Genomic DNA, 25,502 nt, shown 5'->3' on the forward strand with positions numbered 1-25,502 from the left:
GAACTGGAGGACACCCAGTTGGTGCACGGACAACTGAAAAATTTGTCGTTAATGGGAAAAATGTGAATTTGGTGTCAGAGTGCTGTGTGTAAAACAGTTCGGAGATGAGCCCCCGTTTTTTGATGTCTATTTATCTTTGAGAGAGCGAGCAAGCGTGCATGGGTGTGTGCGTACAGGCGAGGGGCAGAGAGAATGGGGGGACAGGGGATCCAAAGCGGGTTCTGTACTGACAGCAGAGAGCCAGATGTGGGGCTCAAACTCCCAAACCGCAAGATCGTGACCTGAGCTGGAGTCGGACGCTTAACTGACTGAGCCACCCAGGAGCCCCAGAAAAAAAAAGCCCTTTTTAAAAGAACAGAAAGGCAGCCAGCCAACACGGTCTCTCCTCTAATTATACATAGATTGGAATTTGTGTGATGATCCCCAGATCTCCCTGACCTCCCAGAAACATCACTTAATTTTTTTTTTCTGATTACAAAAATACATTGCAAAGAACTACAACATTATAGAAGAGTATGGTTTACAAAGGTTCCCCATAATCCCACTACTCAGAGATCACCATTTTGTGTATATCCAGAGACACTGTGTCATTTCATGTCATTTTCATATCAGAAAAACACCACCTACTGCAAATACCATTATTGCTACAGCCATCGTTCACTGAAAACTTACATAATTATTTAATCCTCCGAACCACCTGAAAAATTAGTACCATCTTCACTTAGCAGTGAATGAAATGAGGTTCAGAAACATGAAGAAGCGTATCTAAGTTTACTTAGCATCAAGTGAACGGGCTGGGATTTGAACGCAAAACTCAGATCCTTTCCGCTAACACCACACTTTTTTCTTAAGCACTTATAAACTCCTGACTCATAATTGTTTTTTTAGACTTGCTGGTGTTTCCATTGTTTAAAAAATACTGATCTTGAAAAAACTGGCTCGGGGTTATGGAGGAGAATGGTGTCGAGAACAACTGATTTATTTTGAGACATTTGTTTGCTTTTGAATTGATTAAGCTGACAAAATTGTATGACATTCATAGAAGCAAAGGCTGAAGACGTTGCTGTTCACATCCCAGGATTTCCATTAGTTTTGACTCTGGAAGGTTATCCCAGAGTAGGCGGTGTTATTCTAAGATGAGGCAGCCTGACCAGTCTGGTCTTCTGGGAGGGGAGTGTTGCTATGAGCGGCCATTCCTGGGACTCAGCAGTTAGACTGCTGTCACATGGGGTGCACAGATCAGAGCGGAGTCTGTCTGGATGTCCTAGGCATACGTGTGCCTATCGAAGTTTCGGATGAAGGTTTGCACTGGAATTCCAAGAACAGTGGAGGGGTCCTGTGACCTTCTCACTTTCTATCTATCCAGACCAAATCTATCCAAAGATCCTTGAATCGTCTTGGGCCATATCTTCTCAAATCTTCTCAAACTCTCTCAGTTCATGGTACCTCAGTGTTTTCAGTAATTTTTTTTTAAGGGTACCCCTAAGCCAAAAGAGATACCTAACAGTTCTGTTTCTTAACTAATTAGATCCAAACAACTCAAGTATTTATGTCCTGACAATTCAGCAGCCATCTGGAAAAACAAAAAACAAAAAAACTATTCACATAACGGCAAGAGGAATTTTCTTTTTAATTTCAGTTGTCAACAACCACAATGACTTACTAATGGGATGTATACGCTGTTGGATACTGCACAACTTCTCCAACCCCGGCTATCAGACTGGCCGTCACCGTCATCATTTCCAGGTCCACAGATTCTCACACAGGCCAGGCTGAAGGATCAGCCTTTCAGCGAGAGACTGCTTGCGTACACGGGCAAACCTCTGCTCAGGCAGTCGGCTTCCTTTCTGGAAAAGCCAAAGGCCTTACGTACAGACCTATAGGTAATCAGTGGAACTCTGAAGTGGCTGCTTTTCTCTTCTGGGCTTGGCATGAGAGGGAAGGGACATCGGTCACCGATTCTCAGATGTGGCATGTTATGGACACAGCAGGAATCCTGGCCACTGAGGCGGCGTGGAGAAAGCAGCAGCACAACCTGTGCGGTGAGACAAAGGAGTCCAGTTCTTACTGTCACTACCGGCCACTTACTCCTCACTTCCCTTTCTGCTTGTATTCATGCCAGTTAGGATGGTGAGAATTAAATTAAATACTAGACGTGAATTTCCTAACACAGGCCCGGTGGCGATTATTATTTCTGTGAGTGCTGGGGATACTTCCGCACCGTTCAGAAAATGTCTCATCATCTGTAGCTGAAGAGCTTGTTCTCGGCCTTTCCTGCTCACAAGTGCTACGGTTCTGTCCTCGCATTACCAGGATGAAATGGCCTGGCAAAATCGATGGTCTCCAGAAGAGCAAATGCTTCTCCGAAGGGTTTTACTTTTTCTCAGTGCAGGAACACTCCTGCCGCCGCCCCCTCCAGAGGCTGCAGGGAGGCCGACAGGCACAACAGGACACGATGGATGAGATTAGTGCGTGAGCACTTCGGATACAAGAACAATCAGGTGCTGTCACCGGGGCTGGGTGAACCATCACGTCGACGGCTCCGGCAAGGCTCTTGCACGGGTTTCCGTTCTCATCTGCAGGGACATCTGCAGGGGCGTGCTGGGAAGAAGGGTCTGAAAGGGCTTCGGATGGCTTCTGGAAGCGGCCACAGGACTTGCTGCCAACCTGAGGGGCTCTGTATGTAGCGCTTTACTGCAGTGTAGCAGGCCAGAGCTGGTCCCCACAGCCCAGGGAAAGCACCACTTAATTTGTCTGACTGATTACATGGGACAACTTCAGTGGCTTTGTTTTCCTAATTTACGTTGTTTAGCTGTTAGAGGAGCCCCCACCTCGGGCACTGAGGTCATTGGAGGAGAGGCTATCACCAGCTTCCTGGTATACTAGGCATCAGAGGGGAATTTGGGAAATCGCATATTTGGTTTCCTCTCATATATTTTTTTCACCTGTAATGAGGAAAGCTTTGGCCAAAGTCACTTTTGACTGAATTAACTGATTGATATTCCTTGTTCAAAGATGTGCTATGGTAAGAAATATATATTTGGTCTCTCCCCCTAGTTCCTGGCACACCAGTCCTGACACCTTTGGAACTTCTAGAGTGGGAAGAGTGTCTTGGGATGACCGGTGGCTGGGGGCCCCTAGACAGCTTCAGGACGGGGGCTAGTTGCCAGAAAGACCCAGGCAGGGATGGAGGGTTGGAACTTCCATCCCCGCCCCCCACATCTCTGCAAAGGAGTGGCTGGCGCTTGAGCTAATCACCAATGGCCAATAACGTGATCAATCCTGCCTAGGTGAGAAACCTCCATAAAACCCCCTGAACGACAGGTTTTGAGCTGCTTTCAAGTTGTTGAACACATCAGGTGCAGAAAGGGTGGTGTTAGAAAAACCCACAGGCCGACCATGGTGACGCTTAGGGCAAAGCAGCAAACCTAACTTGATACCTAAGCTAACTGCAGTTTCAACTTCCCAGCAGTGTAACCAGTCAACACGGAATTTCCTGGTCAATCTGAGCAAATTTACCGATAGGAAATTTACTGATAGATACCTTCCATGCCCCTCAGGAGGGCAACCTTGCCTAAACAATGCATTCCTTGCTAATAAATTCCTTTCCTTCCTTTCCTTTTTTTTTTTTTTTGAAGATTTTATTTCGGGGGCGTCTGGGTGGCTCAGTCGGTTAAGCATCTGACTCTTGATCTCAGCTCAGGTCATGATCTCACTGTTCGTGGGTTCAAGCCCCACACCCGGCTCTGTGCTGACAGTGCGGAGCCTGCTTGGGATTCTCTATCGCACTATCTCTCTGTCCCTCCCCTGCTCGCTCTCTCTCTCTTTTCTCTCTCAAAATAAATAAATAAACTTAAAAACATGTTAAGATTTTATTTTTAACTAATCACTATACCCAATGTGGGGCTCAAACTCACAACGCCAAGATTGAAAGTCACATGATCCACCCACTCAACCAGCCAGGAGCCCCTCTTTTTTTTTTTTTTTAATGCCTTCTCTCTACCTTTAAAAACCTTTCTTTTGTTTAGCTCAGCAGAGCATCTCCTTGCTAAAAGGGATGCTGCCCAATTCATGAATCAATTCATAAAGCCAATCAGATCCTCATTTTTACTCAGCTGAACTTTGGTGTTACTTTAAATATACCAGAGAGGGCATGGGAGCTCCACGCACACTGACAGCCCCCCAGTCCACCCCTATATGTTGTCCTACATTCCTCTTCCATTTGGCTCTTCTGAGGGGCATCCTTCATTTAAAAAAATCACTAAATGTAAGTAAAGTGTTTTCAGGAGTTCTGATGAGCCGTTCTAGCAAATTATCAAGGGAGGGGTCATGAAGACTCTGATTTACAGCCAGAACCTTCTATCTAGTGTTTAATTCCCACAATCCTAACTAGGCATTAATACAAGCAGGAAAGGAAGTGAGCCTATATAGCACCTGGTTAGTGACACATCGGGAACCGAACACAGATCTGTCCTACTCTCAAAGTTTACTCTTGTTACTTTGTCTCCACTGCCTCGGTGACTAGGATTCCTAACACATTCGAGAATCAATGACTAATGTCCCATCTCATGACAAGCCCAGAAGACAAAAGCAGTCATTTTCAAGTTCCATTAGTTACTTTAGAAATCTGTAAGGCCTTTGGCTTTTCTAGAAAAGAAACGGACTGCCTGAGCTGAAGGCTTGTGTATGCATTCAGGCAATCTCTCACTGAAGGTCTCTGACCTGACCCGTATTTCCTAACAACCCCAGACCTTCAGGACCATTCCCACACCCCTCTGAGGTCCCTGTAAACTTCATTTGCAGTCGCAATTCCTCTGAATACCTGCTATTTTGCACCCGCCCGGGCTTCTGCTAAACTCATGGGGTTTCCGGTGGTGTTGCCGCATCCTGACTGCCTCCCCCAGCCTCACTCTTGCTGCAGCTTCCGCTACCTGCCACTCTCAAGGGACTGACCTGATCGCATCAAGACTGTTATACCATCCGTCACTACGAAAAGCCATGAGTGTTTTACTCCCTACAGCATCTAAGCAATGGAAGAGTATTACTGGCCATCTCTTCCCATATTTTAAAGGATTGTTTACGAAGTCCCTTTGCAATAAATTCTATTTTAAAGTCAAACTAGCGTCATCACACTTTTCGGTTCAACATGCTTTTCACAATTTACATATTGGCTGCAAAATCTCTACAGTGGATTTGTCCCAGCCAGCCTGTCCTATTACTGGAATGAGAACAGGAACTTTTCTTTCTTTCTTTCTTTTTTTTTTTAATGTAAAGCTCTATGCTCAATGCGGGGCTTGAACTCACAACCCCAAGATCAAGAGTCAAGTGCTCTACTGACCGAGCCAGCCAGGCACCCCAAAAACAGGAAACTTTTATGACTTCCAAAGATCTACAGGATCAAGTTCCAACTTGTCCACACGGCAGTCAAGGTCCTTCACTGTCTAGCACATTTTCCAGCCTTACCTTCTGCCACTTCTCCCGTAAACACTACTCTCAAACAACCAGACCCAGTCATCACCATCCAGTGACTCTGGACACTTCCCAACCCCTAGGCCATAAGGTAGTTTCTCTGTTGGAATGTCCTCCTCTACCACCTCTTAATGAACTCTCCTCCTCATCCTTCTCTCAAGCTCTCCAACTCCTTCACAGATGGTCTCTCTTCAGGGACCCCATATTTCTATTAAAAAGTTATTGCAGAGAATTATATATATTTATTAATCTTACTCCTTAGACTCCTCTGCCCTTGAGGGTAGGGGCCATTACTATCACTATTTAATGTCTAATGCAAGCAGGAGGTGAACTAGAAGGCAGGAAAAATGAACATTTCTGAAATGACCACTATGAGCAAAATGACTTAGATGGTTGTATTCATTTAGTAAACAGAGATCTACTAAGCACCTACTGCGTGTCTGCCAGTGGGTATGGAGGGTAAAGAAGGTACATGCAGTCCCCACTCTCTGTAGAGTTAGCAGTCTAATAAAAGAGACAGATTTATAAAAAGTAAGCAAACAAAAGAATTACAAATATGTAATAAAAGCTCTGAAAGAGGCGACCAGTGCAATAAGAACTATGAAGGAACAGTGCTGGAAACATAAAATTAACAAAAGAACTAGAACTGGAAACTCCTTAATTACAGATGGTGGTAGGCAAAGTACTTTTTTTTTTTTTTTTAGGGGGGAGAGAGAGAGGGAGGGAGGGAGGGAGGGTGGAAGGGAGGGAGAGGGAGAGAGAGATGAAATAAATGAATCCCAAGCAGGCTCCACACTCAACACGGAGCCCGATGTGGGGCTTGATCCCATGACCCTGGGATCATGACCTGATGATTCTGGTCAATGCAATCATGCAATGATTCTGGGGTGAGAAAGGCTTTTGCTCATTCAAAGGAATTCAAAGACCAGTGTGGCCAGAGCACAGGAAGCAAGGGGAGGCAAGGCCAGACGAGGCAGGGCACTTTATGCCACGGTGGAGATTTGAATTTTAATCTAAGCGCAAAGGCAAATGCAGTGATAGGGTGACTCTAAGTGTGACACGATTCAATTTATTTTCATAAGGTTTTGTTTCTCCTGCTGTTAAGTGAAGAACAGATTGGAGGAGAGCCACAAGAATGCAAAGATCACAGATGCTGGGACTGACTTCATTTCAGGCCAAATTCACCATCTGGTCCAATGCACTTCATCTTCTAAGAGACCGCTGCCATTAAATTTATCATACTTCTCATTCCTGTTTTTGTAAGTCAACATCCAGAGTGTGGTTTCTTGAAATCCCATCAATTCTGGGAGAGGCATTAATAAGATGCTCATTTTAACAAGGAATAAAACTGAGGTTTAGAGAGCTGACCGGGTTGCCTACGTCACCCACCTATTGAAAATAGGTTCCCTTCCAGTTTTGAATGGACCTTCAGCATTTGAGGGAAACAGGAGAACTACTACCATATACACAACAGCCACTACGTTCCATCCTGGAATCAGGGGAGAACATTAGGGATAAACTGGATACGTGCTGATGAATACAAGGTCTTTCAAGGGGGTAAAGATAGGAAAGAAGTAAGTTACTGCTAACTACGGTTGTGAAAAAAATATGTATCACCGTTAGCTATGTTTGGCAAACGAATATTTTTTAATTAGTATGGTCTATGAAAGAGTCAACATCCTTTGTCTCATTCAGTGGTGATAAATACACTGAGATGAAAAGGGAAAATAAAGCCTGATAAACTGCTCTTGTTCTTTCAATGATTTTTAGGATTAAATTTGTTCATCAACACCACCAAACTAAGCATAAAGAATCAATCTAGCAATTATAAGATTCAAAGTAGGCAGAAAGAAAGTAACTGTGAATTTACAGCCAGCATAACCTAATCTTGAAGTCTGTTATATTATTTTCAGTCCAAGTGGGTTAAAAACCGGAAACTATACACAGATTCCAAGACAATAGCAATCATCCTTCTACCTGGATTCCATCATCCCTTTACCAACCAAAGGAATGATAAGTAGGGATGATAATATCCGATCTTAGGTAGGAGTTCCTATCCCTACTTGATTACCAACAAAACAAATCTGACTTTGAACGGCAAAGACATGGCATTAGCTAATTTCTGCCAATGTCTTAGCAGCAGCTGCCTAAATACAGGGTCCCTACACTTGAGCCAGCAGTCCCACTGATGAGCACTTTTGTAAAAACACAGTCTACAGGAGTCCAGGGGGGCGGTCCCTGAAGAACATCACAGAAAACAAAAATATGTCCATATTTCCTGTACCAGCCAGGGAAAAATTTAAAATACAGCTGATCCTCTTGTGAAGTATCTCTCTATTGTAGAAAGATGCATCAGATCCCAAAACCTGATTAAAATCTGCATCCTTCCTGCCTGTAATAAACCTGACTACCTGAAATGGATGCACTAAGACCAGCATACAATTCATACCACGTAAGTAAATAAATAGACATTCTGGGCCGTAAACCAAGATTTTGCGAGACTGGAGAAGGACTTGGTTTTTTGGGCCTAATCAATTCTAGGTGATACAGAATGGGTGCTAAAGCTGAGTTTCTGGAAGAATAAGGTTGATGACTAATCTCGGACGGTGTTTGGTCAATGTGTAGTCGGCCCACACATCTCTATGACATTTCTACCTCTGTTCTCTGTAATTTCAATAAATATATAATAGTGTGCTAGGGATAGGAGCGCCTAGGTGGCTCAGTCGGTGAAGTGTCCGACTCTTGATTTCAGCTGAGGTCTTGATCTCAGGGTCGTGAGTTCAAGCCCCATATTGGGCTCCTCGCTGGGTGTGAAGCTTACTAAAAACCAAACAAACAAAACACCTGGCTAAGGAAAGAACATAAGCTTACTGGGAACTCATGATGAATTGTTAAAGGAACAAATGAACAATAAGCTTAAATGGACTCGTCATTTTCTCTAAATCAAGTTGCTGATTTGCACAGGAGGGGGTGCTAAGAGACACAGAAACAGCAAAGTTCTTCAAAGTGCGTGTGCCGGTGTGCACGTATGTGTAAATACACGTGTCCATACCTGCACTCAAGGCCATACCAGTACCACGGTGGCAAATGGACATCGCCATGGGAAGCGACCAACTGCAAAGAAATACACAAAGGCAATTAAAAAAAGGAAAATATGACACAATAGAGAGTTCATTTAAAAAAAAAATTTTTTTTAATGTTTATTTATTTTTGAGAGAGAGAGAAAGAGAGAAAGAGAGAGACAGAGCTCAAGAGGGGAAGGGCCAGAGACAGAGGGAGACACAGAATCTGAAACAGGCTCCAGGCTCTGAACTATCAGCACAGAGCCCCATGCAGGGCTCGAACTCACGAACTGCAAGATCATGACCCGAGCCGAAGTCGGACGCTCAACCGAGTGAGCCACCCAGGGACCCCGATACACAGTCCATTTTGGCGAAGAGAAGATAAACTACTTGGATATAGGCACTATTTACATATAAAAACGAAAACAGCTTTTGCATTCTTGTTTCCACTTTCTAGTGTGAATACATGAAAACTGATTTATTTCAGGAGAAGCATCCCTCCCTTTCACCAGAAGGAAACTCCTCCTTTCCTAAGAAGGAACAATATGGGTGGGTCAAAGACGCCAATTAAAGTTGCATCAAGTTAGAAAATAATCACTAGACTACAACCACCTGGGTCTTCCCTTGCTCTAGTCACAAGATTGGAGGAAAGGGAAAACCAAGTGAGTTTTGTTTATCTAGTTTCACAGAACACACAGTCACCCCTGAACTCTTACTATATGCCCGTAAATATTCCAATTGAGCATACCATTTACTCCCTGATAAATTACCTATCCCAAATTTTTAAATCCAATTTTTCTGGATTTAGTGTATGTTTCCTAATCCACGGTAGTTTTGAAATACTTTGTCATCAAACCCCTTTCTAAATCACGCTCTGAATCATTAATCTGCCAAAGCGTTTCCACAGAAGGACAACTAACACTGCTATATTCTGGACCTGGTTCTCATGCTCGAGAGAATTGGTTAGTGAAATGGAAAGAACAGAAGTCTTTGGATAAAGTGAACGTTCACCCTAGAAAGTCAGCTTAGATAGGAAATGCTGAGCCTACTCAGACATTTTCAACACTCTAGAGGGAAGGTACCCAAGCAAGTTGAAAAAAATCTCAAAAAGAAATTCTAACTATGTAATGAAAATGGTCACAGTAAGAAAGGAGTAACGTCCAAAGAAACCAAAAAAACTGGCTAGACACCACTCTGCTTAACTCAGACTTAACAGGATAAATATAAAAGGCGGAAGAAGAGCCACATAACAAAGGACAAGCAGAGAACAATGACATAATTTGGTTAGATAAATCAGGAGACTAAAACCCAGAATGAGCTGAGGCTTGCAAAAATGTCAAGGACAACAAAAAGGGGCTTTTAAAATTGTATTCAGGGAAAGAAAGCCTCCTAACCGGGATGGACAATTTTATGTTAATAGATGACAGAGTACAAAGCAGATTGCTCAACTATTTTATTTGTCAAAGAGCATGATTATCAGACTGAAAAAGACAGAACAAATATTGATTTGAGAGAACTGAAAAAAACAGAGGTGGGGAAATTGTAAGACACTGCTTAGCATTCCGAATGCACTTAGGGCCCATGGCCAGTGAATGAAATCCCATGACTGAAAGAGCTACCCGATAAAACATGAGCACTGCTCTGGTATTTAGACATACTGAAGTGGAAAATGGGAGTGATAGGAGAAACTGCTGAAGTCAAATGTTACCCTAATTTTCAAAAATGGTTAAAACCATAGCCTGGGTTAGCTTAGTGCTGAGTAGGTAAAGGAGATTTTATTTCCCAAACAACCACAGTCCTAGTTCCAGTTTCACGTGACCTTCCAGAATCTTGTCACTCCTTATAACTCCTTGTAACTCAGGCAAGTAAGTGTTTAGCCCTTTGAACCTTCACGACTGACTCCCTCAAGAAACAGAATGTAGCAGAATGGACATTGCGTGACTTCCAGAACACACTCTCTCCTGCTAAGAGGAAGCCCAAATAGCCTATGCAGAGAGATCACGGAGAAAGACTCAGGTGGAGAGAAAATGATGGTGCCTTTAGAAGCCAAAATCAACCCAAGACATAGGAGTAAATGGATCTTCAGATTAATTCAGCCCCGGCCTTTGTGTTTTCTAGCTGAGGCCTAAATATCACAAAGACAAATCATTTCCACGATTTCCTGTTCACACATTAAGTAAGAGTCTAGTATAGAAAATCAAGATTGTTTTAATTCATTTACAGAAAAGATAATCACTAAGAGCCACTAAAATTTTCCCTTAGGAAAATTTTTTTTCAGGACATGAGATCCCTTTGAACACAGATGATATTCATCTCTGTATTTCCAACTCCTAAAAGAGTATCAAGCACACTGAACAATCAACAAATACTTGATTTGAAATGTATTCATTTTATTTCCTTTTTGGACTGTTAATAGAACGCTAATCAAGGAAAAGCTAGAGACCTAGGATATATGAGTTTCAGCATGTGACTTAACAATCGTGCTGCAAATAATACCATCGACAAAGTAAACGACATTTCTCCAAGGAAGATATACAAATGGCCAGTTAGTATACGAAAAGATGCTCAAAGTCACTCATCATTGGGGAGACACAAATCAAAATCACAACGAGATACCTATTGTTAAAAACAATAAAGAATGAGCGTTGGTGAGGATGTAGAAAAATTGGAACCCTCAGGCAGTGTTGGTGGGAACATAAACCAGCGCAGCTCCTGTAGGAAACAGTATGGCGGGTTCCGCAAGAAATTAAATCATTACCATATGTCCTGGCGGTTCAATTTCTGGATATAGGCCTACAAGAACTGACAGCAGGGATTCAAAGAGGTATCTGTACACCGATGCTCATTGCAGCATTATTCCCAATAGCCAAAAGGTAGAAGCCACACAAATGTCCGTGGACAGATGAATGGATAAGCAAAATGCAATGTATACATACACCAAAGCATCTGTTCAGCCTTAGAAAGGAACGGAATTCGGACACATTCTACAATATGGATGAACCTAGAAGACATTGTGCCAAGTGAAAGAAGCCAAGCACAAGAGGACAAACATTGTATGATTCCATTTCACAAGGCACCCAGAGTAGTCTAATTTACAGAGACAGAAACTCAGTGGTTAGGGGTTGGGGCTGGCGGCAGAGAATGGGAATTATTGCTTAATGAGTATGGAGTTTCAATTTAGGAATATAAAAGGATTCTGGAGATGGATAGTGGTGATGGTTTGTACAACAATGGTGAAGACATTTAATGCCACTGAACTGTATATTTAAAAATAGTCAAAATGACAAGTTTTGTGTATTATGCATATTTTACCACAGTAGAAAAAAATGTTAAAAAATAAGACAACCCAATTAAACAAATGAGCGTAGGATTTGAATATTCCTTTCTCCAGAGAAGACATACAAATGGCCAATAAGCACATGAAAATCAATAAATGGATGTTGGAGAAAAAGTGTGCTTGGATTTATTTCACATGACTCAAGGTAAAACCAGAGCCACTGGATAGAAGATATAAGTTGTAGCAACTTCTGCAGTGCGTGGGTGGCTCAGCCATCAGACTTTGGCTGGGATCATGATCTCATGGTTTGTGGGTTTGAGCCCTGCGTCGGGCTCTCTGCTGTCAGTGCCCTGTCTCCCTCTCTCTCTGCCCCTCCACTGCTCACTCTCTCCCTCTCAAAAATAAACATAAAAAATTTAAAAATATAATAATAAGTTGCAGCAACTTCAATGAAAGAAGGGTCTTTCTGATAAACAAAGAAATGCCCAAACTGGAAAAGGGCGGTAGGGAGTTCCTTGTATGCTAGAGGGGTATAAGCCCAGGCAGAGACAACCATGTGAAAATAACGCAGAAGAGATTCACTCATCAGGTACAACCGTGACTTTTAAACTTCTTTTCTGGTTTTTTTTGGTGAGCAGCACCTTTCTTAAAATGCAAAAACCCAATACAGTGAAACCTTGGATTGCGAGTAACTTATTCTGCGAGTGTTCCGCAAGACGAGTAAACATTTCCAGTAAATTTTAACTTCATAAACGAGCGATGTCTTGCAATACGAGTAGTATGTGACGTGGAACATCACATGATCCCAAATGAGACAACGGTTCCTCTCTCTCTCTCTCTGAAGGATTGTGAGTGATAGTCTCCCATGCTCAGATGCTCAGTCTCAGGCCATGGTGTTTGGCAGAAATCGGTAATTTTTTTCAGATTGTTGGAAGGTGCCCACACTGGCACCACTGTATTTTTTGTCACTTCAAAGCACCTATGGGCAGTCCTTTGCTTTTCCATCCAAGAGTAAGCTTAGGAATGCTTTGCTTCATTCTAGGTCAGGCTGCCTGCCGATATAGACCTTTTCCTCTGCTGCCTTATTGCCAGTTACATTAAATACAGAACATGACAAGAGTTTATTAATACTGTACTGTAGGGGCGCCCAGGTGGCTCAGTCGGTTGAGTGTCCGACTTCGGCTCAGGTCATGATCTCACAGTTCGTGAGTTCAAGCCCCACACCTGAGCTGTCTGTGCTGACAGCTCAGAGCCTGGAACCTGCTTCAGATTGTGTGTCTCCCTCTCTTTCTGCCCCATCCCCACTCATGCTGTCTCTGTCTTAAAAATAAATAAAACATTAAAAGAAAAATTAAAAAAAAAATACTGTACTGTAGCCAAAATCCATTGGTGATAGTGAAAGACGTCCTACACAATAACCCACCTCTCTCTTGTCTCCCTCCCACCAGCCATGAAGGTTTGGAAAGGAAAGTGCAGGTTAATTTTTCTTTATACTTTGTATTTTCTTTATTATTTGGTATTATGTTACAGTATTATAATCATTTCTTTATGAATATTTTTGGGCAGGGGCGCCTGGGTGGCTCAGTCGGTTGGGCGGCCGACTTCACGGTCCGTGAGTTCGAGCCCCGTGTCAGGCTCTGTGCTGACAGCTCAGAGCCTGGAGCCTGTTTCAGATTCTGTGTCTCCCTCTCTCTGACCCTCCCCCGTTCATGCTCTGTCTCTGTCTCAAAAATAAATAAACGTTAAAAAAAAAAAAATTGAGTATTTTTGGGCTGTTAGAACAAATCATCTGAGCTTCCATTATTTCTTATTGAGAAATTCGCTTTGATATACAAGTGTTTTGGATTACAAGCATGTGTCTGGAACAAATTATGCTTGTAAACCAAGGTTTTACTGTATATAAAACAGATCAAAGTGAAGTTGCTTTGGTTACCCAGGGCCGGGGCCCACAGTGCAATCTGCATGTTGGCCAGCCACACTCAACTACCCACAGAAGCTTAGTGGAATATCCAAAGTCCCAAGGAACATTCTTAAAACAGTGAGGTTGGGGCTCCTGGCTGGCTCAGTCAGTAGAGTGGGAGACCCTTGATCCTGGGGCTGTGAGTTCGAGCCCCACATTGGGTGTATAGATTCCTTAAAAAATAAAATCTTAGGGGTGCCTGGGTGGCTCAGTCGGTTGGGCATCCGACTTCGGCTCACGGTCCATGAGTTCGAGCCCTGCATCGGGCTCTGGGCTGACAGCTCAGAGCCTGGAGCCTGTTTCGCATTCTGTGTCTCCCTCTCTCTCTGACCCTCCCCTGCTCATGCTCTGTCTCTGTCTCAAAAATAAATAAATGTTAAAAAAAATTTTTTTTTAAATAAAAAAATAAAATCTTAAAAAACAAAAACAAAAAACACCAATGAGGTTGATGAGGAAATTAAATGTTATGGCCCCTTTCATCTCTAAGTTTCAACCCTAAGTTTTAAAAAGTTTTCTAACATCCTTTTCAGTGGCTCTTGTTCTCCTGATAACTTAAGCCCTGTATACGCTTTTGCTTTGATAAATTGATGCAATTTAGTGAAATAAATAATACTTCATAAAGTGCTACCTTGACCATTTACTCCCTCCCATGCCTCCTCCAAAAAACTCTAAAGAAGTTAGTAATAGAAAATATGATTTCATAAAACATAAATCAGACATCTTTCCTGGACATATCACCTTGGAAACAGCCCCATGCTCTCTGATGCTTTTTTCCCCCCACAAGTATGTCTAGAAGGTAGTGAGAGACTCACGCCACCAGCTTACTAACATTCGTTACGTGACCCAAGCAAAAAGGCCAGGGCTTTAAATACGGATTCAGAGTAATTTGAGAAGTTCTTCATCATTATCATTTTTCCCCAAATATTTTCTCTCTTAAAAAAAAAGTTCCACCAAGTTGCAAGGCTTAAGATCACCTATTAGTCTCCTTCTGTTTTAGAATGCCCAATTTCTGCAATCAGAATTATTTCTGGAATCTGGCTTGGAAAAAATCTGAAGGGTTGTGGTATTTGCGGAGGTGGTAAAGAAACGGCCAGCCTCCCTGGCAGGAACCCAAGTAGAGAGGGTAGCGGGGCTCCAGCTGCTTTGCTGCATGAACTGGAAAGGAGCAGACCTAGAAGGGTTTTTCTTTGAAGACACCAGCTTACCAGTTATCGATGCGACTTCCGAGGACAACGGATGAACAGCTACAGATGCATCTGTGTTTATGTATACACTCACACCTACACGGACACCTGCATTTGCATCCACACATATCCTAGCTCTGTCTACTGAAAAGGCCCTACAAGCAATGACATCCTGGTAGCAATGAGCACATCTAGCACCCAGATCTTGATTTCGCAGGAGCCTTCTTGAAGCACTCCCACCGGCTAAGTGTGGGACAATCTGAACATCAAAATAAAGGAGAGTAACAGTGTAACCCTTTAGGCAGAATAGGCACTGGGAAATAAGAACTATGTATCTACACTGTCTCTCTTCCTGGTTCTTGACACAGAGCTCCTAAAACCCTTATCAACTCCTTAGAGATAGGAGGGCTAGGAACATCTTTTGTTCTAATATTTGGTCTTCGACCCTGATTCCTGACACACAGTTCCTAAATCCCTTGGAATTTCCTGGGCGGTAAGAGCGTCCTTTGCTCTAATGAGGTGACTCTGGGTGGGGGCTGGTTACCAGAAAGACCAAGCCACGGTTAGAAATGTGGAACTTTCAGGTCCACTCCCTCTTTTTCCAGGGAGGGAAGAGGGGCTAGGGATTGAGTTAATAATTGATCATGCCTACGTGATGAAGCCTCCGCAAAAATCCCAAAAGTAAATGGTTCAGTGTCTCCAGGTTGGTAAACACAACCACATGTCTCGAAGGTGGTGTACCTCAACTCCATGGGGACAGAAGCTCCTGTGCTCAGAACTTTTCTGGACGTAGAGGTGCGTCAAAGGGTACCTCATGGTTGATCTGTATCATGTGTAGTACCCTTTATGACGAACTAGTAAATGTTAAGTAAATGTTTCCAGGTTCTGAGAGCAATTCTAGCAAATGATTGAACCTAAGGAGGGGGTAGAGAGAACTCTTGATTTATAGCTGGTCAGTCAAAAGTACAGGACTTGCCAACAGGCATCTGAAGTGGGGGACAGCCTGTGGGACTGAGCCCCTAACCTGTAGGCTCTGCACTAACTCCAGACAGTAAGCGTCACGACTGAATTCCTGGATACCCAACTGGTATCCGCAGAGATGGAAAACTGGTTGGTGTGGGAAAAACCTCCACACATTCGATGTCAGAAGTACCAAGAGCAGAGAGGAAACGAGGTTGTTTTTCCTTTAGTTGGTGTCATCACAGTAGAAAAGAGTTTTTCCTTTTAGGATTCCTTGGGTCTGCACCGATAAAGTATGCTTCATCCTATTAATTTATTTATTACAAATAAATCTAGAAGGGATGATGGAATTAGAAAAATTACAATCTGGCAACCGTCACAGTAATAACTCATTGTAATAACTAATAAATGATGATAAGTACCATCAACATGGTGGTAAAAGTCTCCCCACAAAATAATGATCAATTATAAGCACACTATCTTTATTCATTAACTTTACAGAGAAACTGAAGCAGACACATTTATTTATTAATGTTTATTTATTTTTGTGAGAGCGAGCACGCACGCACGCACTCTCAAGTGGAGGAGGGCAGAGAGAAAGAGAGGGAGACACAGAATCCGAAGCAGACTCCAGGGTCCGAGTTGTCCACACAGAGCCCAACGTGGGGCTCGAACTCACAAGCCGTGAGATCGTGACCTGAGCTGAAGTTGGACGCTCAACCAACTGAACCACCCAGGTGCCCCTGGTGATATAACTTTTATCATTAGTTAAAATGTGTCTGCTTAGGGCACCTGGCTGGTTCAGTTGGTTGAACGTCCGACTTCGGCTCTAGTCGTGATTTCATGGCTCGTGAGTTCAAGCCCTGCGTCGGGCTCACTGCTGTCAGCATGGAGTCTGCTTTGGATCCTTCGTCCCCCTCTTTCTCTGCCCTTTCCCTGCTCACGATATCTCAAAAATAAACAAACATTAAAAAAAAAAAAGAAAGTTGACATCACCAGTAACAGGATAAATCATCATCATGTTTATCCCTGGCCCCACACACTGAGAAGAGCACAGCATCACGTTAGAGGCATTCCTGCCAAGAACATCAGGCAAACAACCCAAGCTGAGGAACATTCTAAAAATGTTAAGGTCATAAAAGATAAGGTAAGACTCTTTCCTTACCAAAGGAGATTAAAGAGTTAAAGAGATAACTAAATGCACTACATGATCCTGGATTGGATCTTGGACCTATAAAGGACAATATTAGGACAACTGACAACACTTGAATGAGATCTGACGATTAAATGGTAACAGAGGGTCAAAGTTAACTTTCTGACTGTGATGGCTGTACTACAGAGTGTCCCTGAATTTATGAAACATGCACTCAAGTATTAAGCCTACTTGAGTAATGAGTAATGACCCTCCTAAAGATGTCCGCATTCTAATCCCTGAAACCTGTGAGTATTTTACCTTAAATGGCAGAGGAGAATTAACAGTTGCATATGAAATTGAGTTTGCTAATAAACTCACCTTGAGCTAAACAGACTAACCCGGATTATCTGGATGGTACCAACATAATCACAAAGGTCCTTAAAAGTGGAAGAGGCTGGCAGAAGGGAATCAGAGAAGAAATGTGACAATGGAAGTAGGGCGGAAGTGGTGGGAGAAGAATGTCACCCATCACTGCTGGTTTTAAAGATGGAGGGAGGAGGCCACAAGCCAAGGAATTCGAAGTAGCCTCTGGAAACTAGAAAAGGCAAGGAAACAGATTCTTCACTTGAGCCTCCAGAAGAGAATGCAGCCCTCCCAACACCTTAATTCTAACTCAGTGAGACCTGTCAGACTTCCGCCCCACAGAGCTGTAAGATAACAAATGTGCTGTTTTAAGCCACAAAGTTTATGATCACTTGTTACAGCAGCACAAGAGCTAACACAGGAGTAATGGGACACGATCATCTCTGCACTTGATCTTAAATCACTTGGACATGTTCACAAATTGGGAATGTGCACAACAGTATGCAGGAATTGAGTGTATTGTTTTTGCAACATCTATATAAATTTGAAATCATTTCAAAATACTGGTTTTCGACTAATAGAAATTACATTTTGACTTGCCATTTTCCAAATGGTAGTTCTTCAGGATAGATTACCCTCTAAGGCCAGAAGGCAAAAAAACAGTCGTCTTCTTATAAAAAAGGCCTGAGCGAAATAATCAGGGGCGCAATGGCCCAACCTCCAGGACCTTCACCCATTACCTCTAGATTCCCTGGTTCCAGAGCGCTCACCTGTAGATAGTGATATGCGGAGACAGAGGACGGTTTAAACCAGCGTTCTTATTCCAGAACCTCTCCATCTCTTCTTTGGCTGTGGTTCCCAAAGGAACAGCACTAAAATAAAACCAGAAGATGGAAGATTTTAAAATGATTAGAAATATACTTGTCTCAAGATTTTACATAACAAAAAGTTAAAATAAGAAAAGCTAAGCTGGGCTGGATGAACCCATTGTATAAAGAAAACATGTCTGTCCAATCCTCTTATCTTTATGCCAAGTTTGACTCAGTTATTAACAACCTCAATCACCCAAGGAAGTCCTAGCAGAGGAAAACTCTTCTTTCCAATTCCCCACCACGCAGGTCCTGCCACAGAAGCTCTACTTCTTTCGTGCCAGGCAGCAGAGCAAGTACAACATTTCAAAATCATTTATATAAATGGATCATCCTTTCCCGAGGGCACGGGTGTGGTCTCATACATCAGCACCACCTGCTCTCATCTGGTTTGTCAAGACTCCCTTTCACATCCTCAAAAATCAAGACCTCAGCACCTCTGAACAGTTTCTTGGGTTTCCCTTGTTAATGGGGTGGATGGAAGCTAAGTGTTGAACAGCTATGTCCAATAATTTATTACATGCCTGTATTAAATACATTCCATCCCCCTCAAGAAAATATAACCTATGCACAGATGACCCATTAATTATAAAAAAAGAAAAAACCCAATAACTTCATAGTGGAAAAATACCTAGCAGACATTCCATTATTCAAATGATCAAAGTTAAAATCACTGACAATGGGACAAATGGCATCACATGCCCTTGATGTGAATATAACATACTTACCTATTACTCCTGCCCAAAATGGGTAACCTGACTCTAATCATAGCAAAGAATCATACAAGCCCAACCTGAAAGGCACTCTACAAAACAACTGGGCCGTATTCTTCAAAAACGTCAGTAACGGGGTGCCTTGGGTGGCTCAGTTGGTTAAGCATCTGACTTTGGCTTAGGTCATGGTATTGTAGTTCGTGAGTTCAAGCCCCGCGTCAGGCTCTGTGCTGACAGCTTGGAACCTGGAGCATGCTTTGGATTCTGTGTCTCCCTTCTCTCTCTGCCCTTCCCCTGCTGACACACTCTCTCTCTCTCTCTCTCTCTCTCTCTCAAAAATGAATAAACTTAAAAAAATTTTTTTCCTACATAAAAAATAAAAAAAAAAAATACATAGAGCTCTAAGTAAACATAGCAAATGTCTTCCAACTTTTCTGAAAGTATAAAATATTTCCCAAATTTAAAATTTAATATTCTAATCCTTCCTTCTTCTACTACCAGATGAGAAAAATAGTGACCACAATCACTAAATTTTCAGCCAACCATCTACAACTATTTTCTTCCACACATACCCCCCAAATCTAAACAACAACCCACTGCTGTTCCCGAAGGAAAAAATGTTAAGTCATAATAGCCTCCACAAATTTAGAAACTTACTTTCTGATACAGAGCTGAGGACTAAGGTGGGCACGGAGGCAATGACGGCCAACCTGTCTGCAAGATAAGAGAAGAAGGAGTCAATGGAGGGCACCTGGCTGGCTCAGTCAGTGGAGCATGTGACCCTTGATCTTGGGGTTGTAAGTTCAAGTCCAATGTTGGGTGTAGAGATTGCTTAAAAATAAAATCTTAAAAAGAAAAGAGAGAGAGAATAAAGAGCAACACACATTTCGAGATCAATTTCAGTTTATCAAGTTCTCTATTTTTGTACCATATTAGACTTAGGAGTGAAAGGAAAAATTAAGAATAAGATGAAAACAATGACAGTATCACTGTCCTTGAAATGATTTTTTAGTTGGAAAGCTACAACTTTAAATAACTTGAGAATAGTCTCAAATACAACCTACAAATGCAAAATAAAGTTTTAGCCCAACACAAATAATACAAGGTAAAAGAATAATGAGCGTTGGTAACGTTGAACAGAGAAATATAGAATGTGATTTATTTTTAAGTGAGGTTTTAAAGGAGGTCATGGTTAAAAGATAGGGGTTGGGGCGCCTGGGTGGCTCAGGTGGTTGAGCATCCAACTTCATCTCAGGTCATGATCTCGCAGTTTGTGAGTCTGGGCCCGGCTCAGGCTCACTGCTGTCAGCGCACAAAGTCAGCTCCGGATCCTCTGTCTCCCTCGTTCTCTGTCCCTCCCCCACTCACACTCTCTCCCAAAAATAAAAATTAAATGTTAAAAAAAATTTTTAGAGAAAAAAAAGATTGGGGTAAAGAAGAAGAACAAGAATACAGCTCAGTTAACTGCTGCAAAGGGAGGAATTAAGAAGGCTGAAGAATAAGGGGTTTGTAGAAAGAGGGTCTTAAACACTAAGCTGTCATTTTAGGAACTACCATCAAGTTCCCGACAACACAGATGAATTTCAAGTCAAAAAGTCTGTAATAGGGGCGCCCGGGGGGCTCAGTTAAGCACCTGACTCTTCATCTCAACTCAGGTCTTGATCTCAGGGTCCTGAGTTCAAACACTGCATTCACAGAGTCTACTTTAAAAAAAAAAAAAAAGTCTCTAATAGTGCAAAAAGTATGGGAACGCAAAGATTTCATGGACCACGTGAAGAGTTGCACCAAGAGGATACACAAGTTTTCTACTAAAAAGTTGCTATTTTCGAAATGCATCAAAACAGTACCAGAACTGCTCCTCAAGCCTAAAACTAAGATGTGCCTGGGCATTCTATGTAAAGAGAGTTTAACTGATCCAGAGAGCACACACGAACTGAAAAATACGACCACTAGGCCCCTCTATTCACATTATCATATCAAATCTTTCCAGAAGTATTTAAGAAAGGTATCAGAGTGAAGCGCTGGGATTAAAATGAAAAATATGTTGCTTCCACAAAAGTTTACTGTAGATCCCCTATGCGCAAGGCACCGTGGGGAAATAAAATCGCACTGAGGTCCGACGACCTTGTAAAAAAGCTCACAGTGTCCATCACACCATCGGTATTAGAGGCACAAACGTTTCAAAATCCCTCTGCTTGACACTAGGACAGTGGAAGGGTACGCTATTTGAAGGTAAAATAATCCAGCCAACACTTCCTTCAGCTCCTCTCTCTCTCCAGCCCTGGAGACGAGAGGTGAATGCAGACATTGTGTACCCCAGGCTCCCAGAAGGCAGTGGGAACAAATCTCTTTAATCAATCGAAGTAATTGTGGTTCTGAAGTTCGCAGGACATGCATTCCGCACACCAGGCTAGGTCCAGTCACTCGGCTGCCCAGCAAGAGTTTGCAGATGTGGGCTGGAATCTACAGCACTCTGTCTAATGCTATTGTTTCCCAGACAAATACCAACGTAAGCTTTCCACAAGGCCCTCACAGAAACTAGGTGCGCAAAGTCCATAGCCTTATCTGAAACAGGACCAAAGTAGGTATCGATCCTTGCCTTTTGTGGGAAACCAGGAACTCTGGCAAGTTCCACCAAGGAACTTGGCGTTCTGTGTTATGGCCAAAAAGTAATCGTACTTTGTTTTCTTTTTAATGAACAAGCCAGAACTTACCATTCTAGTTAGCACTGTCCCTTTCTAAATGCATTATACATGTGTACCCAAAAAATGTAATCGCTGTTCAAATCATTTGTGAAACTCTTCTTTGGACTGGGGTGACAACAGCGACACAGGAAGAATATTAAAGTAAAAACTGGAATTCCGGTTCTGCATAAATCATGTAACTTTAGGGGACCACTGAGCTTCAGCTTCTTTATTTGTAAAATGGGACTGAAAAGACCTACCTAATTGGTTGCTGGGAGGATTACGTAAGAAAATGGCCAGAAAATCATTCTCCAAACTGCAATTCGGCCCACATGTATAAGATACGACCAGTATTTCACTGGTTTCCCCCAAGGTCTTTAGAATTCACATCACATTCTTTTTAAAACCATCAGTGGTGATAAAAAGATTCATCTGCTGAAAATGGATTTGACTTTTGGGGGGAAAAAAGTTATTCAAAGCCAAGTCTATGCGATCAAACTAAATAAAACCATTTTTGGTCCAAAACAAGATGCGACTATAATATAATGAGTTTCTCTTATATGACCTCTAAACTTGATCTGATGGTATGCCAAAAAGTTTCAGAAATATCTGGGGTAAGAGCAACACTAAAATAGATGTATAACCTCAAAGAACAGGATGAAGAGAAATCACTTAAAGACAAAAATTCTGATTCATGACTGTTAGCCCCCACCCACTCCCAAACGGCAACAGAAGTCATCCTTGATTTTTTTTCTCTCACCCCCATATATACGTGAGGCATCACCCAGTCCTATCAATGCTATCCAGGACTTCAGTCCATTGTTTTAGTCCTTATCCTCTCCATTTCTCACAAAGAGAACTGTAAGAGGAGCTCCTGAACTGATCTCCCTACCATCAGTCTCTTCCCAATCATTCAATATTACCAAAGCTAACTTACTGAAAAATAAAGCTGATTTCATTGGTCTTCTGCCCAAAGTCTTTTAAGAGTTCCCCGTTGCTTGTAGTGTAAGGTCCACACCGTAGCCAAACAAGGCCCTTCTCAACACGGCCCACTCCAACTCTCTGGACCCATTCTCCTCCAAATTCCCGTCAGCCCCTTATATGTCTGCCACGCTGAGTACTGCACTACACCCAGACAGAGCAAGCCCTCTTAGGACTATGTGCCCTCGCTCATGCTCTTCTCTGATTGGAACCTCCCTCACAGTCTGATTAAACTCATCCTTGAAAACCCAACAACTCCTGGATGGCAACTTCAGTTTCTTTCGCCTTACTTGCTGCCCCTGCCATGCCTCACACCGCTTCTTCGTATCTCTATAGCAACACATATTATGGTACTTAATAATTAATCTATTTATCGCCTCTACTAGACTTTGAGCTCCTCAAGGATAAGACTGGAATGCTCTGTGTCTATAACACCTATGATAATGTCTGACACGTAGAAGAGGCTCAAAAAAAAAAAAAGGTTTGTAAATGAGGTATGCTTATTTTAAGAAGCAGCCTTATATATTTAAAGTTAAGCCTTATTTTTAGAGGGTTTCACAGGTAGTATTTTATATGATGAGCAACGTGCACATAGTTAACAACTCTTGGCGATTTTGTGCCTAAGCGGCATGAACTTTATTAGACAGAAGCCTAGCTGTTCTTTGCTTAGTTCTCCATCTCCGTCTTGGCTTTGGCAAATCATTCCTTGACTAAATGCCAATGGCGTTGCATTACTCGGCTGGTTATTCATTCCTGGCTAGTCTGTGAACTGTTTAGGGAATATACAAAATATAGAGCACTATTTAAAAGCCATGATGTACGGTACTTTGAAAACTAATCATTTTTAGTTAGCCAATTAGCCAACATTAAAAATGTTTAGCCAATACTTCTTTTAAGTGGGCCCAAGTTATTACTATTTTCACTCAGAAATGAGGATTGATGACCTTGACTTGTCCAAAATAAATGGAACTAGTGACACTAGAACTAGAATCTAGCTCCTAGGATTTCTTAGAAGGTATTTTTCTTTGAGGCTAAGTTAGCACGTTATAAACAGTTCCAAATCCCTCTAGTGAAATGGAATTAGACTCAGAATTTCAATCAGAAAAAGAAATTGTTGTTGTTTTTTTAACTCCCTATGCCCCCTCCTAAGAAATCCCTTGTGAAAAAAGAAGAGAGAGGCGCCCTTCCCATGAGCTTCAGATTAATACTAATGAAAAAGAAGTCTATTTCTTGGCATTGAATCCTGGCGGTGACAGTCGTACACATCTCAAAATGATACTGTCTGGACATATTTACTGAGTATGATCATTGTCACCTTCCAAACAATAATCCTGAAACTCCTAAAACGAACTGTTTAGAACCAACATGATCATTTCAAGCTAAACATTGATTCTACCAAAAGGCCCCCGACATCCACCAAAATACATCAAGGATTCAAAATCATTCAGTTACGGTAAAACTACCTGGAATAAAGAGTGCAGTTCTGGCAAGACTGGGGCTGGCAACACCTTAGGAAAAAAAGATACATTTGGAAATGAGAGGGAAGGAGGAAAATGATGGATTAAGATACCCCACTCCTGATCTCAACTCCGAAAGGAATCGTTCTGTCACAGAGAAAAACTAAATAAAGTCCCTCTATTTTTATACTGGGTGTACTGCTGTGGAAAGAGAAATAAGAAGGCATTTGGGGAAATCAGGAATTAAATCTCAACGACATTAAAACTAACTTTCCATAACAAATAGTTTCCAAAAATAGGCCTGGCACGAAACTATGCTGGGATTTGTACCGGGTGTGTCTAAAGTCACTCGAGTTGCCGCGCCTAGAAAGGCTCTGAGTGGAGAACGAGGTCTAGACAGTGGACAGGACAGAATAGAAGAAAATCTAGGATACTTCTCCGGGCGGCGAATGACCTTGTATAGAAAAACTGAGACATCCACTCCCTACCCCACATAGAAAGATAAACTGAAACTGAATTCCCTGGGCTGCTTTAGGACAGTAGAGCGACCGCTATGGGCGCTATTTCTAACCGCCGGCGCGGTAGGGATCCAGGACTCCTGTCCCCTCCCCCAGGGGCCCGTTAGGAACTCAGTGTCCACTCGTTGCCAGCAACTAGTGTCTGCAGGAGTTCGAAGCAAAAGCAAAGTACACCAAGATCTCTCTTCCCGAGGCCCGAATAAGAGCTCGAAGTCGTACGACCGACGGTCCGCTGACCTCGAAGTCCTAACTATTTACTCTCTCGGAGCGTGGCTCTGGGTGCAGCCCCGAACGCAACCTGGGGGGGAAAGTATTGAAGCTGGGGGAAGGAGAAGGGGCGACAGCCGCGCGACTCCTCGGTAAGGAGTTCAGGAGGAGATAACGGGCCCGTGACCCCGGGGACCGGAGCAGCTGGGAGGGGAGGGAAGGGGCCCTAGGACGCCAGAGCGCGCGACCTGCGCACCCACGGGCCCTTCCCCCGCCCCGGGACGGTGCAAACAGTCGTCAGCTAGACAGGAGGGGCAGCGCAGGCCTCCCCAGGGCCGCGGACACAGACCCCCAGCCCCAGGATAAAGTCACCTCAACAGGAGCGCAGCCATCTTGAGTTCCGGCCTGGACGGAAGTGACGCACAACGTATCCGCCACTTGGGGGCGGGGCTATGTCACGTGACGCCTCCGGCTCTTTAAAAGGCTCGCAGCGGTCCGCCTCAGCGTTGTTCACGCTTGATTTTTTCTGGTTTTGTGTGTGTGCACGGCTTCCCTCGGCTGGCTTCTGCTAGAATTTGCCAGGGGGTCGGCAGAAATGGCGCTGACTCACACTCTGCGGTCTGCGTTTCACCTGTGAACATATTCATTTTGCTTCGCACCACT

At 42.9% G+C, this 25,502-nt stretch overlaps 1 protein-coding gene and 1 long non-coding RNA gene across 3 annotated transcripts in view; both read right to left on the reverse strand.

The window, feature by feature from the left end:
- Positions 1-25,281, reverse strand: part of SDHC (succinate dehydrogenase complex subunit C) — a 35,889-nt gene extending 10,608 nt beyond the window's left edge. Inside the window, exons 1-5 of one of the 2 annotated variants that reach the window (XM_060644489.2) lie at positions 25,212-25,242; positions 24,121-24,165; positions 19,650-19,706; positions 18,181-18,282; positions 8,522-8,583 (exon numbers count right to left, since the gene is read on the reverse strand). In XM_060644489.2, coding sequence (XP_060500472.1) covers positions 8,522-8,583; positions 18,181-18,282; positions 19,650-19,706; positions 24,121-24,165; positions 25,212-25,231 — 286 coding nt within the window. In that variant the 5' untranslated portion in view covers positions 25,232-25,242. Of the gene's footprint in view, positions 1-8,521; positions 8,584-18,180; positions 18,283-19,649; positions 19,707-24,120; positions 24,166-25,211 lie in introns of both variants that reach the window. The other variant, XM_060644490.2, reaches the window with a different exon arrangement.
- On the reverse strand, positions 8,688-18,174 carry LOC145713355 (uncharacterized). The gene is made up of 2 exons (XR_014136452.1): positions 13,591-18,174; positions 8,688-13,380 (listed from the first exon to the last, which is right to left on the reverse strand). It is a non-coding gene; the product is annotated as an uncharacterized LOC145713355 (long non-coding RNA).
- Positions 25,282-25,502: the final 221 nt, after the last annotated feature.

The sequence above is a fragment of the Panthera onca genome, chromosome F1 (assembly GCF_046562875.1).
Source record: "Panthera onca isolate mPanOnc1 chromosome F1, mPanOnc1 haplotype 2, whole genome shotgun sequence".
NCBI classification, from domain to species: domain Eukaryota; kingdom Metazoa; phylum Chordata; class Mammalia; order Carnivora; family Felidae; genus Panthera; species Panthera onca.